This window comes from Mchenga conophoros, linkage group LG2 (genome assembly GCF_057382185.1).
Source record: "Mchenga conophoros isolate Kocher_MC1m ecotype Shallow Benthic linkage group LG2, M_conophoros_male_GT1.1, whole genome shotgun sequence".
Taxonomy (NCBI): Eukaryota; Metazoa; Chordata; class Actinopteri; order Cichliformes; family Cichlidae; genus Mchenga; species Mchenga conophoros.
Window position 1 is genome coordinate 25,401,464 of NC_140527.1, and position 16,847 is coordinate 25,418,310.

Sequence of the window (16,847 nt, forward strand, 5' to 3'; positions counted from 1 at the left end):
TCAAGCTGCCCCGATCGCAGCCCTCACTGATGATTCATTGTTTACTGATTGTTTATGCTAAGTGAGGACACAGACAGTATGTCTCATGCCAGCTCCATACACCTCCCCAACCCTCCTGATGTTTCACTTCCTATCAGCCAGTAGTCCCTCCTCTGGTGTTTTACCTCAGCGCCGTTGCCCAGGATGTAAGTCCAGGTGTCCAGGATGAGCGCTTGTGACACGCTGTGCCCGAGCAAGATGTATATTCTGTTGATTGTTTCCCATCAATCTGTCCAGGAAGAATGGATCGCTGGCCAGGCGCTGCGAGCGGTGCTCTCAGTTTCACATGTCACAATGGAAGGAAAACCTGCACGCCATGTGGGAGATTGGGGGGTGGGGGGGGTGGGGGGAGATGTGCTCTGTGATATCGGCCTTGGGATCCTGCGACAAAGTTACAATATTAAAAGTCATCTTCTGATTATTCTGCGCAAGATTTGCTTTTAGGTCCAGCGTTTTCAAAACCATAAAAAGAAGAAGAAGAAAAAGCAACCAAAGGCTATTTAGTTACTATGTCATCCTCTCCCAGTTAAACCTCTTCATATCTGCTCTTATATATGAGTTCTGTGACACTGAGCTTGACTAATTTGAGCTGCGATGTTAAGAGACAAAAGGAAATCTTCAAAGTAGCATCTCTGCCATAATTAAATGTAAAGCAGTGGACGTCAGTGTGCAGACAATTATGGTCAACAGCTCAGTTCGATCAAAGGGATGATATATTCTTACATTCCTAATATATTCTTTTCTTTTTAACTTTGCATTAATCAACAACAAATGAGACCTAAGCACATGTCACTGTTCCACCTCAAAAAGCAGAGCTGGATTTAAAGGCCTTTGTTTGTGTTTATGTAACTCATGTGGGGAGACAAAGTAAGGCGTAGGCAATCGACTGAGGCACTTTGTTGTTTTACACCGCCTTCACCCCCCCTCTCTTCTGTGCGCGCCTCTATCGTTGTTTGCTTGTTTACTGAGTGGCTTGACCTCACTCGGAGAAATGTTCACTTGTTTCGTTTGCTTCTGCGTCTCCTTCTGGAATCTGTGTTGCTCCCTCTGCTCTTCTCCATCCATGTGTCTCCCCTATCTTCCATCTCTCTCCCTGTCTGTCTGCCCCTCTGCCTATGTGTCTTTTTCTCTTTGGTCCTCCCACTCAGAACTCCAGATTTAACTCTGGAAGCTTTTCGGTTAATCACACTTGGAATTTTCCTCGCTTTTTGAACGCTTCTTCCTCGGCAAACGCGTTCCTCCTCGATCTGCTCCTCGGCTGCAGGAGAGACTGCGCGCTAATTATCCCCCCAGTTATTGGCTTCCCCAAACACAGGAGCTGTGATTTACATGAGGTGACATTCAGTTCAAACACACAGACCTTTGCAACCTTTTTCTCTGGAAAACAATTAACAGTGCCGCTTTCTCTTCTGCCTCTCTCTCTCTCTTTGCCGTACCTTCTCTTTTTTCCCCTCGCGCGACACCGCTCCCTCCCTGCCTCCCTCTTCCTCTGGCTATTGTCTTCGCACAAACAGACAAGATTTACTGCCAAAAGAATGAAGGGGTGTGTGAGGTGTGACTGGCAAAAATTTTTTATATTTTTTTGTCTTAGCAGGCAATTACTTGCTTGTTAATTTACAGCTATTCTGTCGAGGTAGCTTTTCAGAGAGGAGTTTGGAGGAGCCTTCGAGAGAAACAGATAAGGCGCCAAGTTTAGTTTTGTAGAGCTGAAGAGGACTTAAATTAGGTCACGTTTTTACAAAAAGAAAGAAAAAGATAAAATAAAAGCACTTTATCAGATTCGTCTGTATTTCCTCCATTGACCTGAGTAAATATGACACACGCTCCCTCACACGCACACACCTATGAAGAGACGTATAGCCTACACAGGCACGTTCAAACACAAAGACAAACTTACAAGCGTGCCGTTAATGAAGCGCATCTCTCTTCTGTCATGACGCCCATGTTAGCATGACAAGATGTTTACACACACGATCACGCCAGCACCTCTGATGTGGGCCCGGATCAAAGAGAGATAAGAGGAGAGAGAAAAGAAGAGGCAGGGACGCGACGGTGAGCGTCAGGTATGGGATGCTTTTCTCTGTTTGACAGGAGGACGGTTGTAATAGTACCCCACTGAGAGGCTGAGAGTGAGACAGATAGACAGACAACAGAGAGGGAGGCGTATACCTGGAGAAATATATTCTGAAAAAGGGAAGACTTTTCTTCTTCTTCTTCTTCCACTGCAGAGGACTTCTCTGAACTCAACCTCATTCTCAAATCTGGAGGAAAACAATTAGATCCACCCGCTTCCCCTTGTCCCGCAGTGTAGATTACAAATGAGCAAACCTGGCATTTATCACATTACTACAAACATTTATTAAAGCCGGTTCCCCTCTAAAGCTGCAGAGATAACAGTGGGTAATTGCAGAGACTGGCTCTATTAGTTAAGTATGCCTAATGTCACTGCCTCAGAGCATTAATGGACGCCGTAGTATTATGTTCCTGCACTCATTACCACCCCACTCCCCTTCAAACAGATACACACACACACATCCACACACCATTCTCTCCCCCCTCTCCATTGACCCTGCAGCAGGAGTCTGTGCCACTCTAATGAGAAATGGAAAACACCGCTCCGCGAGCTCCAAGACACGTACGCACACACACACTCATTCACACATATACACGGACACACGCACGCTCAATGGGAGACATTACAAGGGGACAGAGGGGTACACTATAATCACACACGCCCAGGGAAACAATTGTGCCGTTATCAGAGTGATCACATTATAAAAGTTTAATAAACACCAAACGGCCTAATGGTGAATTAGCCCGCATCTGCCCCGTGTTGTGCCAGGCTATAATTAGTGATTTAACAGAGACAAACAAATGTTTTTTAACCAGAGTTCGTCGCAGCTTTAACAGATTTTTAGTCAGGCATAAATTATCGAGTTTGTGCCGAAATTAAAGGGAAATGAAGGTCTTTATTCTGCGCTCCTCTTGACTCCAAGACACTAAAAGTCTCACACACACACACACACATACATGCGCACACACAGAGCCATACAAACACTGAACCACCAAGAGGAGAGTTTGGCTCAAACCCCAGTCTGGTTTTCTAAGTGGCACTTGAGATGTGTATGGAGAGAGGCGGATGGGTGCTTGAGATTGTTGAGGAGGAGAAGAGAGAGAGAATGAAGGGGGGTGGTGGAGGGGGTGGAATGGAGAAAAGAAACAGGAAGAGATCGTGGTGAATGACGTGTAGTAAGTCAAGAGGAGGTGGGGGGCACTTTCTTTCTTCCCTCCCTGCATGGGCAAATGCAATTGTGTGACTGTTTTAATACGTGTGTTTTTGCGTGGACACATATGCATGTGTGCATATGTGGGCAGGGACGGGAAATCGATGACAATTTATAATTTAACAATCACAGGGACTATCAGTTTTTATACAGCCTCCATACTCATTCATCAATATTACATCAGGACTCAGACTCTCTGTGTTAGGGAGTAGGAGGGTGAGAAAACAGCTGAGGAGAGAGAATATGGCTTTGGTCCAGTGTGTGTGTGTGTGTGTGTGTGTGTGTGTGTGTATGGTGGGCTTGGGGGTGTTGGTAAAGGGGGGAAGGAGGGCATTTGCTGAGGTTGTAGAAAACATGGCTTCCAGCATACACAAATGTGCAAACGCACACCCCAAGCTGCATGAGTGTATGTGCGTCTGCATCTGTCCGGCTGCTTTTGTGTGTGTGTATAGGTGTGTGCGTCGTTGTGTGTGCGTGCATGTGTGTGCGTGTATGTGTGTGCTTGCCAGCTGAGTGACAGCTTACTATTGATCTGTGGGAGGCCACGGTGTCATTAGACCCAGTATGGACCAGCAGGCACACGTGGAGGTCAGGGCACAGAGTTTGTGCATAAGTGCATGTCTGTGTGTGTGTGTGTGTGTGTGTGTGTGTGTGTGTGTGTGTGTGTGTGTGTGTGTGTTTGAGTGTGCATGGAGGACTGGGGGACCAAGTGTTCAGTAGTGACAGGCTCAAGCCTCTGAAAGAAAATCAATCGTGTCATAAGAGGAAGGTTTCCTCCAGCCTCCTTCTCCCTCTTTCTTCCCTCCTCCTCTTTTTTCTCTCTCCTCTTCTCATCCTTTCTCCTCTTTTCTCCCTTTTTCTCCTTTTCATTCTCCTCATCTGAGAGGTCATCCACCCACTGCTCCATTTATACCTTTATCACACCCTTTTTTCTCTCTCACTTTTTTTTTTTTTTTTTGGAGACTGTTTTTCTACCACACGCTCATACACAGCACTCCCCGTGTCATGCATGTGTGACATACGGATCAATTCAAGAGGTTAACCTAGCTAAAACTGAGCCATTAGTGAGAGAACTGATCCTGGATCAGCCCTCATTAACTAAAAGGGTACGCAAACTGTTTGTCCAGATAAAAGAAATGACACCCCCACCCAAACCAAGGCCAATTAACCGAGAATGCTGAGACTAGTTGAATTGATGGCACGCCTTGTTTTGTTTAACAGAAGTTTGGTTTTGAAAAAGAAAAGAAACTGATAAGACTTTCTTTTATTGTGAATTTAAGATGTCCTTCAGTTATTTATCATTAAGGATGAGCACACACAGACACACACACACTCTCGTATACACATAGGGCAAGCATCCACCTGTCCTCCTCTCCCCTGTCTCGCCTGAGGGGACTAGTGTGGTAGATAACAGTTTGAGTGGGCCTTCTGCAAAACACTAATCAGACCTAACACTGCCTAATTAGCACAGAGTCCACTGATTGGCTTACAGCAATAATTAACACAGGTGAGAATAATTAGCTCCCCATAGACCTGTTTGTGGCTGCGCGTGTGTGTGAGAGAGAGAGAGAGAGAGTGAGAGAGTCTGTGTGTGTGTGTGTGTGAAGGATGTTATTATGCAGTCTTGGTCCCTAGTGAGACTGAGGAGGCAGAGAGAAGAATCAAACTCATTACTGAAACCAGGCCAACCTGTGTTAGGTGCTCTGCTTTCCCACACCCAGAGAATTAGCCACACAGAGATCCACCTCGTATTTCTCCTTCTCACTCACTCTCTCTCTTTGTATGCATGTGTGTGTGTATGCTTATACTTTTTCCCTTTTCTTCTTCTTTCTGTCTCCGTCCCTTTCTCTACCAACCCCACCCCACCCCACCCCTCCCCTCCACCCCCTCCCCCATTCCCCATTGCTGATGAGTGAAGGTACGTTTGAGGAATCTCACCGCTAGCTGAACCTGCTAAGATGAGATGAAACGCAGACACGGAGCATCTTTCGATCACATTCTGTCTCACCGGTGGTCTGCCTCTTTCTTGTATCCTGCACCCAACCCGTCTTTCAATCTCTCTTTTCGAATAGCAAGAACGTCAGTGACTGCCGCCCGTTCCTCGTCATATAAAAAGCTTTATCATGCGCTTCACCCTCTCCACAACACGCGAAATACCGCCAAGCCGCTCAGCTGCATAAAGAGGGGGACTGAAGAGCCTCATGTTTGTCTTACAGAAACAGAGAGCGAATGGGATAATGAGGTAGACTGGGGAGGAGAGACAAAGAAAAAGAGGACGTGACATTGTTTTGCTGCAAGACTGGCCGTCGTTCATCAGTCTGCGAGCAGTGTGGTGTCCTCCATCTCACTCTCCCCAGTTATTTTTACCAAAGTGCTGCTGCTTTGATCAAGCCGACATCACAGAGAAGGAGATGGGCATAAAGACATTGAGAGGGGGGTTAATATTGGAACACAATTGACGGCTTGTCACTTTTTAGCTCCCAGGCACCAACATCGCCAAGTAGTTAGTTAGAGAGCGTAAGATAGAGAGGGGGTAACACACACATACACTCACATATACACCTCCAAGAGCTTTTTGTGTGCTAAATAAATAACAACCACTGATGTAAATTGGTGTTTCCTGTAGTGTGCGGCTGTGTATTTTTCATGTCGAGGCATTTTAGAGTGGTTTCGGAGCGCAGCATGTACAACTAATGAATTTAACCCCCCGAAACTGAGTGTAAACTCACACAAATGCACAGTTTCGCTCTCATGCGCACATGCTCACTGGGAAGGGAGTCAACCATTTACCTGACCACAGGTGAGCCACGTACCAGGCGGCTGATTGCCACCCACGTCTTCCTCTCCACACAACTGTTCTCCACCCACCGGGATCCAAGGGGAGGCGCCAGGGGTAACATCAGGCTGTAATGGCAAACTATCAGAGACATTGAGGGTGCGGGAAGCTCACTGCTGGTCGACTGATCTCCGGCGTTTCATTGACAAGGCCTCACATGTTCACTAGATTTGTTTTATTGGGGGTTTTTTTGTTCTGTTTGCTCGTGGTAAACACTCACCTCTTGTAACAGGCAGCTACTGCCTCTGTCACACCGAGGCTGTCAACACAACATTCAACCTGCACCGTAATCCACATCACACTGAGCTGCACAGCATACAGATACACACACACACATGCATGCGAGATGTACTGTATGTATGAGCGAAATAGATGTACTCAGAGGCAGCTTAAATGCATATAAGGGCTGTTAAAGCTGTGTTTATGGGAGGCATTTGCATAGTGTTCACAGCGCGTTCTGTTTCCCATACACACACAGGCGCAAGCACACACTCCTAAGAGGCACTTCTCTACCACAAACACTCTCAATACGCCTTCCTGACTTTAAAAAAAATGAAAGAAGCTTGATTGAGGCAAAACAAGAAAGGCTGTTTTTTTTCCATATTTCCTGTTTCAATAATTAATATGCATGAGTTTTATGGCCGCTTAAGATGCGATCAATTATTCATTAACAGCATGTTAATTGCATCCACAGTCGTGAATATTTAACCAAACACTAAATCAATGAGGTCGAATGAGCAGCAATATGGACACTTTATAAGCTTTGCCAAAAAATTAGGTTAGGCTTTAATGAAAAACAGGAGAGAACAGATTGAAAAGGGACAAAAAAATGTGAAGAACCAGCTTCACAAAAGGAAGGGAAGTTTGTGTTAGAAAGCAAACAACTGGAATAAATGCATGATCGTTGTAATATTATAGTCAGTAACTCTTAGCCTTTTCTCCCGTTTTGTCTCTTTTTTTTCTAATCTCCTTTTTTAAATGGAGAGGATGTAATCTCTTCATCTTTGCCCACTGTAGCCAGCCTTTTTTTCACTCTCAAAGACTCCAGACTGCTTTGTCCTGGATCTTTGTGTGCTCGTGTGTGTGTGTGTATGTGTGTGTGTGTCTGCGTGTCACAGCGGTGTCTGGACAGTGACATTTCTCTGCTTGGATAACCATCGCGCCCTCTGTCCCTCTGTCCGTCCAGCCATGACGCAGGGTAATGTCACCTGTCAGTCTCAAACTCCTACTTACAACCGCTGTCCCCCACCCCTCCTCAACTCTCCCCCCACTCCATCCGCATGGAACTTCACCACCCGTACACCACCTTCTCACTGCGACCCTAACTGCCCCTTCCCTGGACCTCACCTGGGGTACAAAGCCCTCACCATCTTCCTTTTCCTGCTCCTTTTGTCCTCTTCTCCACTACCTCATATGACTCCATATCCTCTTGGTCTTTCATTGTACATATCCAAATGGCAACCCCACCCCTTTATTCCCCTTATTTGCCCCCTAGGACCCCAAAATATGGCATAGGAAGACAGCACATATAGCACTAGTCAAAGTCAGCAAAGTCAGGGGGGTGGGAAGTTGACTTTTTGACTGGGCCCAGTTGCATTCTGCGCCTGTTTTCAATTATTCTCCTGGCACTGGCAGGGTGGAGGTTTATGCATTATATGGGAATGTAATTGACTATAACTGCCCTCTTAACATTAACCAGGTGTACTAGCTGAGTGTGTGAGATTAGGCCCCGGGACTTGGCTGTTATGGAGTGTTGGCCTGTCTGTGAGGTTGTGTTGTTGTTGATGTATTTATATCCTACTCCTGTGCGGTGCCGCCCATTACCACCGCATTTAGATGTGCCTTTCCCCGACTCTGTGCGCATTTCTGTGCATGCCTGTGCTTATGCGTGCATGCACTAAGCTCCCGCTCGCTCCTTTTTGTGCAACTTCCATCATGCATCTGCCTGTGTGCGTGTAAGAGTGAGAGAGAAAGTAAAGAAAGAGGCAGGATACAGATACAGCCTGCTTCAAGGGGGGCCTGACTTTACAAGGACAAAGTCAAAATGGGCCCATTCACAAGGCTGACATGCTGTGATTTGTATGTATAGTGGTGTGCAGCCTGCAGGGCACTAGCCCAGGGGCTATCACAGACACCCAGACCAGTACACCAGCAGGGGGAGGTGATGGAGGCGAATCGAGATTGTGTGTGTGTGTGTGTGTGTGTGTGTGTGTGTGTGTGTGTGTGTGTGTGTGTGTGTGTGTGTGTGTGTGTAGAGAAAGAAGGGTGTGTGATGGAAAAAAAAAGAAGCATCAACAGACTGTCAATCAAGCCCTAGCCACAGCTTGTCACTCCTCGATAGAGCTCATCCGGGGGAGAATGGGAGTCCCTGGGACCCCGAGAGGAGAAAGGAGCAGGTGCTGGAGGGAGGGCGGAGGCAGCAGGGAGGAGGTGACTGTCTGCCTGTCTCAGTGACTCAAGCTTGATTTGATATTTGATACCGAGCATGTGGCATTTGAATGCAAATCTATTTTGATTGTCTCACCGTCTGATAGGGTTAAAAGGAATCTATAGGGGATATGCATGCGTGCATGTGTATCAGAGGGCCGGCTGGAGACATTCACATGCACAATATAAAAAAGAGAATTATTCAGATGGATTATATTACTGACCATTTTGCCTGCATCAAGCAATCCCCCGTCTGCTCTCAAAGTGATATACAGATATTTAATAGAATAAATTCAAAAGGTAAAAAGGTCAGAGGTCACACAAATGGGCCATGTAGTCATCATCGCCTCCTTGATGTTATAGCAGAACTGAAAAAACTCAACTGTGTGCACACACATGATGTGCACATGTACATCTGAAAATCTGAGCCCGTGCAGGATAATTATTTTTCCTGTATGCACGTGGAGGATTGTGTTTAAAAGCAAGCATGCCAAGTAGGTAGACAGACGGACAGATAGATCGATGGATAAAGTCGGTATTACTGCAGTATGGAAATCTGAGGCTCAGTTCCCCTCCCAATTAGAGTAGTGACTTCTGAAATGCCATAATACCCATTAATTAGCAGGCTGCTATTTTCTCAGTGATTTGGCTAATTAGTCTGCGAGGCTCTACACTATCTGGACCATTATTATTGGGCTGAAGCCATGCAAGCACACTCGCGTGCACGCCCGCGTTCAAGTTGGTGCACAAACACGAGCGTACTCACCATGTACCTTACAACTGGAAGCACAGTCGAGACTAATTTAAGTGGCATCATTATTTGCTTGCGGGACAGCATGAAAGAGTTTCAGCTGAAGAATGGTTTGATGAAGACAGACACACACACACACACAAACATGCACATTGCCCTCATCGTTAGCTATATGGTCTTCGTACATGGTACTGATACTGGCAAAAGCCCATCCTACTGTTAGAAACATAAGGAAAGCTTTTCAGCCCTCTGTAATGACTTGGCATGTATGTGTGTGTGAGAGAGAGTGTGTGTGCAGCTCTCTCTCTCTCTCTCTCTCTCTGCTTCGACAGTCCATCAGTGTCTCCCACCGGACAGACAGGCCACTGACACAGCACCACAAGGCCAGGAAACCTCTTCAATCACTCCCTCACTTTTCCTTCTCTGTCAGGCAGCAGAAAGACGTGATTGATCTGTTGTTTCATCACCACCATGATAAAAGAAAGAAGTTGCTCTTCTTTCAGTGTGTGTGTTTGTGTGTGGCATCCACCTTCTTAAAACTTTATTAATCATCTTCATCAATAACACAGCCCTAACATTGGTCATCTTATACTTCGCATGTGTGTATGTACGTGTGTTTGAGCGCACGTGTGAATGTATGCTCGCACCCCTTGCAGCCCGGTGAACTTCATAAGTGTCCCATCACCACTTTAATCAAATTACTTATGAACCAAAATTGACAGTTTTCATTAATTATAAAGGATTATTCTAATTGCGATTCAAATTTATTCATTTAGAACAGACGGCATTCAGTAATGTTTCAGGAAATTTGCATATTAAATGGAGAGGGTAGGCGATTAGCTATGCTAATGTATGCATGATTCCTTATTTTGTGATTGGTGGGCCATATGTAGCAGGCTGGGGGTGTGCAGGTGAGGAGTCTAGAAGGAGCTGTAATATGTTTGATAAACACAGAAGGCTGCAAGGCCAAAACATACACGTGCACACGTATTTGCACACACACACACACACACACACACATCTGTGTTCAGTATCAGTCTCCCTCCGTCACACACTCTTTCTCTGTCTTGCATTTTCTCGGTCTCACCCCGCTCCCTGTTTCCACATTCCTCCCTCAAGACCCATTGGAGGAAACAACTTTTCACCCGAGAACAAACATGGCACACTAATTATGTTTCTGATTTCTGATCCTGCTGCATTTAGAAACATAACCTTGAGCCTGTGTACAGTCACAGTCACAGTTATGATTTAATGTGGTGTTTAAATGGAACAAAAAGAAAGAACTTTTGCGAGCGGCACATTCATCCCCACAATGTATGGGGCCGGTCCAGGGTTGACACAGTGCTCTTTATCAAGCTATATATAGTCGATGCATTATGCATTAAGTTTAACATGTGCTTAAATCAACAGTATTCAATATGAATGCATCAGTCTTTAAGTAAGGCAGAGGGGAGAACAGTTAAGGTAAATGACTGCACGGGGAGGTACACAAAGCAGGCTGAAGGGCCCGGTCTCACACACACGCACACACACACACGTGCGCGCATGCATGCATGCGGTCACACACACCCTTCGGCTGTGTGGCGGTGTCAACCCAGGCTGATGACAGGGCCATTATTCACTGGTCAGTCCCACGAGGGCAAGGTTTGGGCTGGACAGCGTAGCAACGCGTCCCAGCATGGCAGGACAGCGGTGAGGTGAGAGGGACCAGGACCCTTCATTACTCCCGTGGTTGGGGGCCTGGAGCCTCTCTTTCTCTCTTTGTCTCTGTCTCCATCAGATTAATGGGCCAGGCCCGACAGAGGAAGTGTTTCAATCAGTGCCGCCTGCCAAGATTGTCCATCACCTAGACAGCCTGCTATTCATCATGGCTTTGATACACAGACGCACATACACACACACATGCACAGATGTTTATTTGGTTGCATTTTTCTGTGGGTGGTTGTGGCGTAAAGCCAGCCCACAGGTAGCGATCTTATCCGGCTACAAGTTGTCGAACCGGGCGCTCTTTTCTCCGTCATCAGGAAGGCTCTCATTTCCTTGTGTCAAAGCGCTCGGCGCACAACTTCTCAGCTGAATTTTGAATGATCTTTTTCGGATGAAATGGATGAAACACAATTGGTTAAGTGTCTCTGGGACTTCTGTCCCCAAGCTGGGACTTGAGCTCCGGATCCAGGGGGAAGCGAGGAGAGATCTTTCCCCAAGCAGAGCCTCTCCCCAAGCGGCAAAGGCACAGCGTGGATCCCCCCACGCTCCCTGACCCGTCGTCTCCCTCCTCCTGGGTCCATTTGTTCTGAGAAATATTTAACGACAGGGCAAATTCAACCGGCATGACGTGCACACACATCGAGCAGATAAAGAGGAGGATGGGACGATGCGTGGAGTGAGCTCGAAATGAATTTTTCAGCGCAGTGAGATGTTCTATTTGAATAAATCATGACACTTAAGATAGACATGAGGGCAGTATAGAGGTGCCCACCACTACTTTGAGGAGTAGCACTCCAAAGGAATGAAGTGCGTGTGCGTGTTTGGGAACGAGACAGAGAAAAATGGCCTCTCTTTGTCCATTTACTTCAAAGTTTTTGTGTTCAGTATTATTTTTTTTACATATTTAGTTAAATATTTTCTCTTTTTAGTCAAGTCACATCACTTTATCTTGCACCGGGTGTTTCTGTCACTGTCTATCTAAAGTGGGCCATTGCAGACTATTACAGGCTGGTGTCCGAGACTGAGGGCCAGGCCCAGAGACAGACCTGGTTCTGGATTATTAATGTCCCCCCAACCCCGTGGAGCCAGGCCGCCTCCTCCACCCAGTGCCACCCCCCCTTCCTCTGCACTACACCCCTGGGGTCAGCCTGCATGGCTCCTGGTGCAAGGCCCCCCTCATAAATCTCCCTAAATTAGTGTGTGTATGTGTGCACGCGCGTGCGTGTGTGTGCCTCCATGCTTAAACATATACTGCAGGCAGGGAGACAGGTCACCACAAAAACAAGCCAGTCAGGCTCTCGGTTGAAGTGTCAGTGATGCATGGCGGAAAGAGTGCAAGAAAGAGTTGCAGAGGAAAGAAAGAAAATGAGAAATGAAACACGAGGGGAGGAAAAGAAAATATACAAAACAGGAGTTGAAGAAGATATTTGATTCCGTGAGAGCGCCGGACTTCGCTTTTAGTTTGGTCGCCTATTTATTGCTCCTTTAATATTTTTTTCTTGTTTTTTTGTGCTGTAACATTATATTTGCTTACAAATATTTACACTTAATTTGAATCTGCCTCTGACTTCATTAGGATTGATTTCCTGAGCAAATCTTAATGCTTAATTGCTGAAGTGCAGGAACTTCCATCCTTCTACCTGCCTAGATTAGTTCAACATGTCCCACAGTGGTAACAGGCATGGGGAAGTGCTGTTGTGTCACTTAGTTAACCCCGGAGACAAATGGCTCCCCTCCGGAGCACAGTGAATTACACACCTCATGAAGCATATTAGGAGCCAGACACAGGGGCTTTTCTTCTGGAGATGATCTGTACAGCAGAAATGGATGGAGGGAGAGGAGAGGGCTGAGTTATGGTATCACCCGCAGCCATTTTTACAGCGCATCAGCATCAGAACAAAACAGAGAGAGAGAGCGAGAGAGCAGCATGAGGAGGGGTGAGGGAGAAAGAAATGGCAGAGAGATGTCCAACAAAAGGTGGAAAAGATAAATAAACCAAAGCTGCGGAGGAAGATAAAAAACCCAGAGTTCCAAAGTTATCTGTGTTAGATTTGACAAGGAAAACAACTCTTTACCTCATTTGTGGCTAATGTGGCAAAATTATTAGAAAATATAACAGCATTGTCCCTCGGAGGCTTCATTGCTGTTAGCTAATCACTTAGACAATCTTTATCACCACAGTAATAATATTTAGATGCTACAGGGATTACTTAAAAGTTGTGTTATAATTGCTTTTCCTTGTTTTGTTTTTTATGGGCAGAGGGTGAGTTTGTGTTTAATTGCTCCAAAGTGACAAATAATGCCCCTTATGATATGATGAAAGTGTGAGATCATTAAATTACTACGCCGACTGGCTGCGTGTGTTTATTCGTTCAGGGTTTTTTTTTTCTGCTTTTACAAATTTATGCCATGAGGCTTCAAGAGGCCAAGCAGTTATTTTCACAAATTCACTTCCACAGCCATTTCTAGATTTGGAGGGGGGGGTAATTACGTGAAAGCAAAATGGTTTTATTTCATTTAATCCAGCCGGCGCAGCAATTTGCACTGGTAATATTTGTAGCTGTGGAGTCTGCACAGTAAAACAGCTGAAAACCACAAGAGTTTCAAATACAAACAAGGTAGAGGGAGGCTGTAATTGAAGCACGACCGTGCGCGGGAGACAAGGGTGCGTGTAAAGCAACTGAAAATTGATGTCTTCAGAGAAGATGCTGTTTTATTTTTACATTTACTATGTATAAGACTTAAAAAAACATCATATGCTGGCCTGAGGAATATAAATACAGAAGTAAGGAGGCAAAATCCCCAAACACACACACAAATAAGTTGTCAGGTTATCCAAGTGCTTTTCGGCGTTCAGCTTATTCGTTTCATTATTTTCTATAAATCTTATACAACTACATTCCCCTACGTCTCCCTATAGTAAAAAAAAGTAAAGAATTAAAGATACTGACTTTGGTAGGACTGACTCTGTAGGTCCTGAGCCTGATAAGATGTAATGTGACCATGATTATTTTGCTTGGTGTTCCCATTTTCTTGGACCAAACTACTCTCACACGCCGCCATGTGCATGGAGAGAGTGAGAAGCAACAATTGTTAAACATCAAATGGGTCCCCTATTGATCAAAAGCAAAGAAAACAGTATAATAGGGAGCTGAATCGAGCAAATGAGAGAATTACAGGCTATCTGTCCATATTTACCGGTCAGCTGTCAATCAGATTATCCATAAATCCGTATGGTAATCTCCTTGCTAATGCATATCCACCCCCCCACTCCTACAGCACACACCCACACTCTGTTGATCCATGTAAATGTGTGCCAGTGGTGATTCCAGTCCCCTCGGCTCTCCCTGGGAGACGAGATGGAGCACAGAGGAACCAGCTCGCTGCAGTTTTGTAATGTTTCCACACGGCTGACTCGAGACACCTTAAGTCATGTAAATAATGAATCAGATGATGCGCGGTTGTGGGAGATCCGCATGCTGACATATAGAGCAGCATATGAGGCGTGCTGACTTTCTCTCGCTATGTTTCAGGAGCAACCCAACCCCCTCCTCCAAACTCTAATATTTAACCCTCTGATTTGGTCACCTCTGACTCGGCTGACCCTAACTTTTCTCCTTCCACTTATCCATCATCTATCTGTCATGAATAGCGGAGCAAGAGGAGGAGGAGGAGGGCAGTTGAAGAAAGCGTAGAATCGATGAATTAAACAGGAGGCGCAGCTAGGAAGGTGGAGTATGTTGGACAAGTGGAGGTAGGCCACAGCTGTCTGTGAGGCTGCTCCCTGACCTCGAGGAGACAAGAAAGTTGGGAGACCCTCAGTCTGTGGGGTCTAACAGCCACTGTAAAAAAAAAAAGGGGGGGGGGGGGACTCCATCTCTCTGCTTCATGAATTATTGAGATATTGGCCTACAGCTTCTAAAATATACAGGAGGGTGGTCTGTCTCTCCTTTCAGATTTCACATACTGTCTACTCGTCTCTCTGTCTATGTTTCTATCAGTTTCTCCTCTCACTTTCTGCCTCCTCTGTTTTTTCCCCTCTTTTTCTCCCATCCCCTTCTCATTTCGATTTGGCCGCTCGAGCCAGCGAGACTGTAAATCAGAGCACAAACAAAGCCAAAGAATAAAACAGAGCATCAGAGAAAGACAGTTTGTTATTGAGAGCATATAAGAGTCTTTTTTTCTTCTTCTTCTTTTGCTTCAAGAGGAGCATCTACCACTAACCAGCTGTCACGCATTTAAAAGTTGTCAGGGATAAATTCACGAGTTCTTGTGTTACATCAGATGCTTATAATGCACACAGCAGTAGGCTGGCCCTTGGAATGAGACATAACTCCAGCTTGTCCATTTATCTTCTTTGCTCCTTTCTCTCTCTCTTTTTTTTTCGTATCCCTAGATGAAGCAATTGTCCAAGGCACGCTGCTACTTACAGTGTTTCTCTTGACATGTTTCTGTATGTGTGTCTGTGTGTGCCCGCACGTGTGTGTGTGTGATGCGCTCACTCGTGCATGATTATATCTGAGGCGGTTGGCTCCAAACGCGCTGCCCAGTGCAGAATCCTAGCCATAACAAATGAACAGAGGGGAGAAAATAAGACATATGAAAGAAAAGCTGAGCAAAGGAGTGATTCTCTCACTGGCTGGTCGAGATCTGTATTGTAAGCAGTTTCAGCTGTCAGCACTTCTTTGAGCTACCTCAAAGGGAAGTGGGGGGGGGGGGGGGGGGGATTGGGGGGGGGGGGGGTCGGTGGTGGTGGTGGCGTGTGTTGTAGTTTCATTTTTCCCCTTTTGAGGGTTCCTGTTTATTTGTACACGGCGCTGTTTATTTTCGCGGCTCATTTGATTTTGGTGTTTTTTGTGTGTTTTCGTTGTTGTTGTTGTTTTTTAAGACAGACAGACAGCGCAGAAGGGAGAGTGACGAGACGTACAGTGGTGTAGGTTCAGTTAAAGAAGAAGTTGTCAGGCTTCGAGCCTTGAGGTGGGGCTAGGGAATAAATTGTCAGCCGTCCCCCTTCCTGCTTTTCAGCCCACCCCCACAACTCTCCCCTTTACTCCTCCGACCCTCCCTCTCTCCCCCGTTCTCCTTCCCCTCCCTCCCTCCTTCATTAAGTATTGATGCGGGTAGCCATACTTGCCATCTCAGCCTATTAATAATGCATGGCAGGTGCTGTTGATGTGGTCTCTCACACTGAGATTGAGAGAGGCAGGAATGACAACACTATGCTGCAGAGTAGCTACAGCACAACCTCCGTCACACGGCTGTGCAGCTGTGGGGGGTGGGGGGGGTTCTGCGTCTGCCCTGGTGAGTTTATGGCAAGCTGTGACAGCAGCTCCAAGAGATGGATATACAAGGTAGCATCTTACTCAATATCCCGGAGCTGTTTTTACATAGAAAAGTGCCTTTGTCATAAACAACTGATGGATGATGGTGGGATAGTGTATGATCCTTGTCTGCCACTGCTCTTTTATTTGTTTTATTTGTGTTGTGTGTTTTATTGAAGGGAGCTCGCACTGTTTCAGTGACTCACAGGTGCTGTTGCAACAGCTCATTCGGTTCTCTTGCTGTTTGTTTCTCTTGCACGTGCAGGTTCTTCCTCAAGTTCTTCCTGAAGTGTAACCAGAACTGCCTGAAGAATGCAGGGAACCCTCGAGACATGAGGCGTTTTCAGGTGATACATAACTGTCTGAATGCCTAGCTCAGTGTTTATAGTGGACAGGAGTAACACTTCTGTCTGTTTCTTCTTCTTCTTCTTTCTTTTAAGGCTACACACACAACCACAGCAGAATCTCCTTCCCTTCAAAGA

The 16,847-nt window shown here is 45.9% G+C and overlaps 1 protein-coding gene across 5 annotated transcripts in view; it reads left to right on the forward strand.

Annotated features, from left to right (window-relative positions):
- LOC146582025 (transcription factor COE1-like) overlaps window positions 1-16,847 on the forward strand; it is a 55,558-nt gene that overhangs the window by 12,904 nt on the left and 25,807 nt on the right. For all 5 annotated transcript variants that reach the window (XM_085290037.1, XM_085290011.1, XM_085290002.1 and 2 more), the window contains exon 7: window positions 16,631-16,712. In XM_085290037.1, the coding sequence (XP_085146163.1) occupies window positions 16,631-16,712 (82 nt within the window). The remainder of the gene's footprint in view (window positions 1-16,630; window positions 16,713-16,847) is intronic.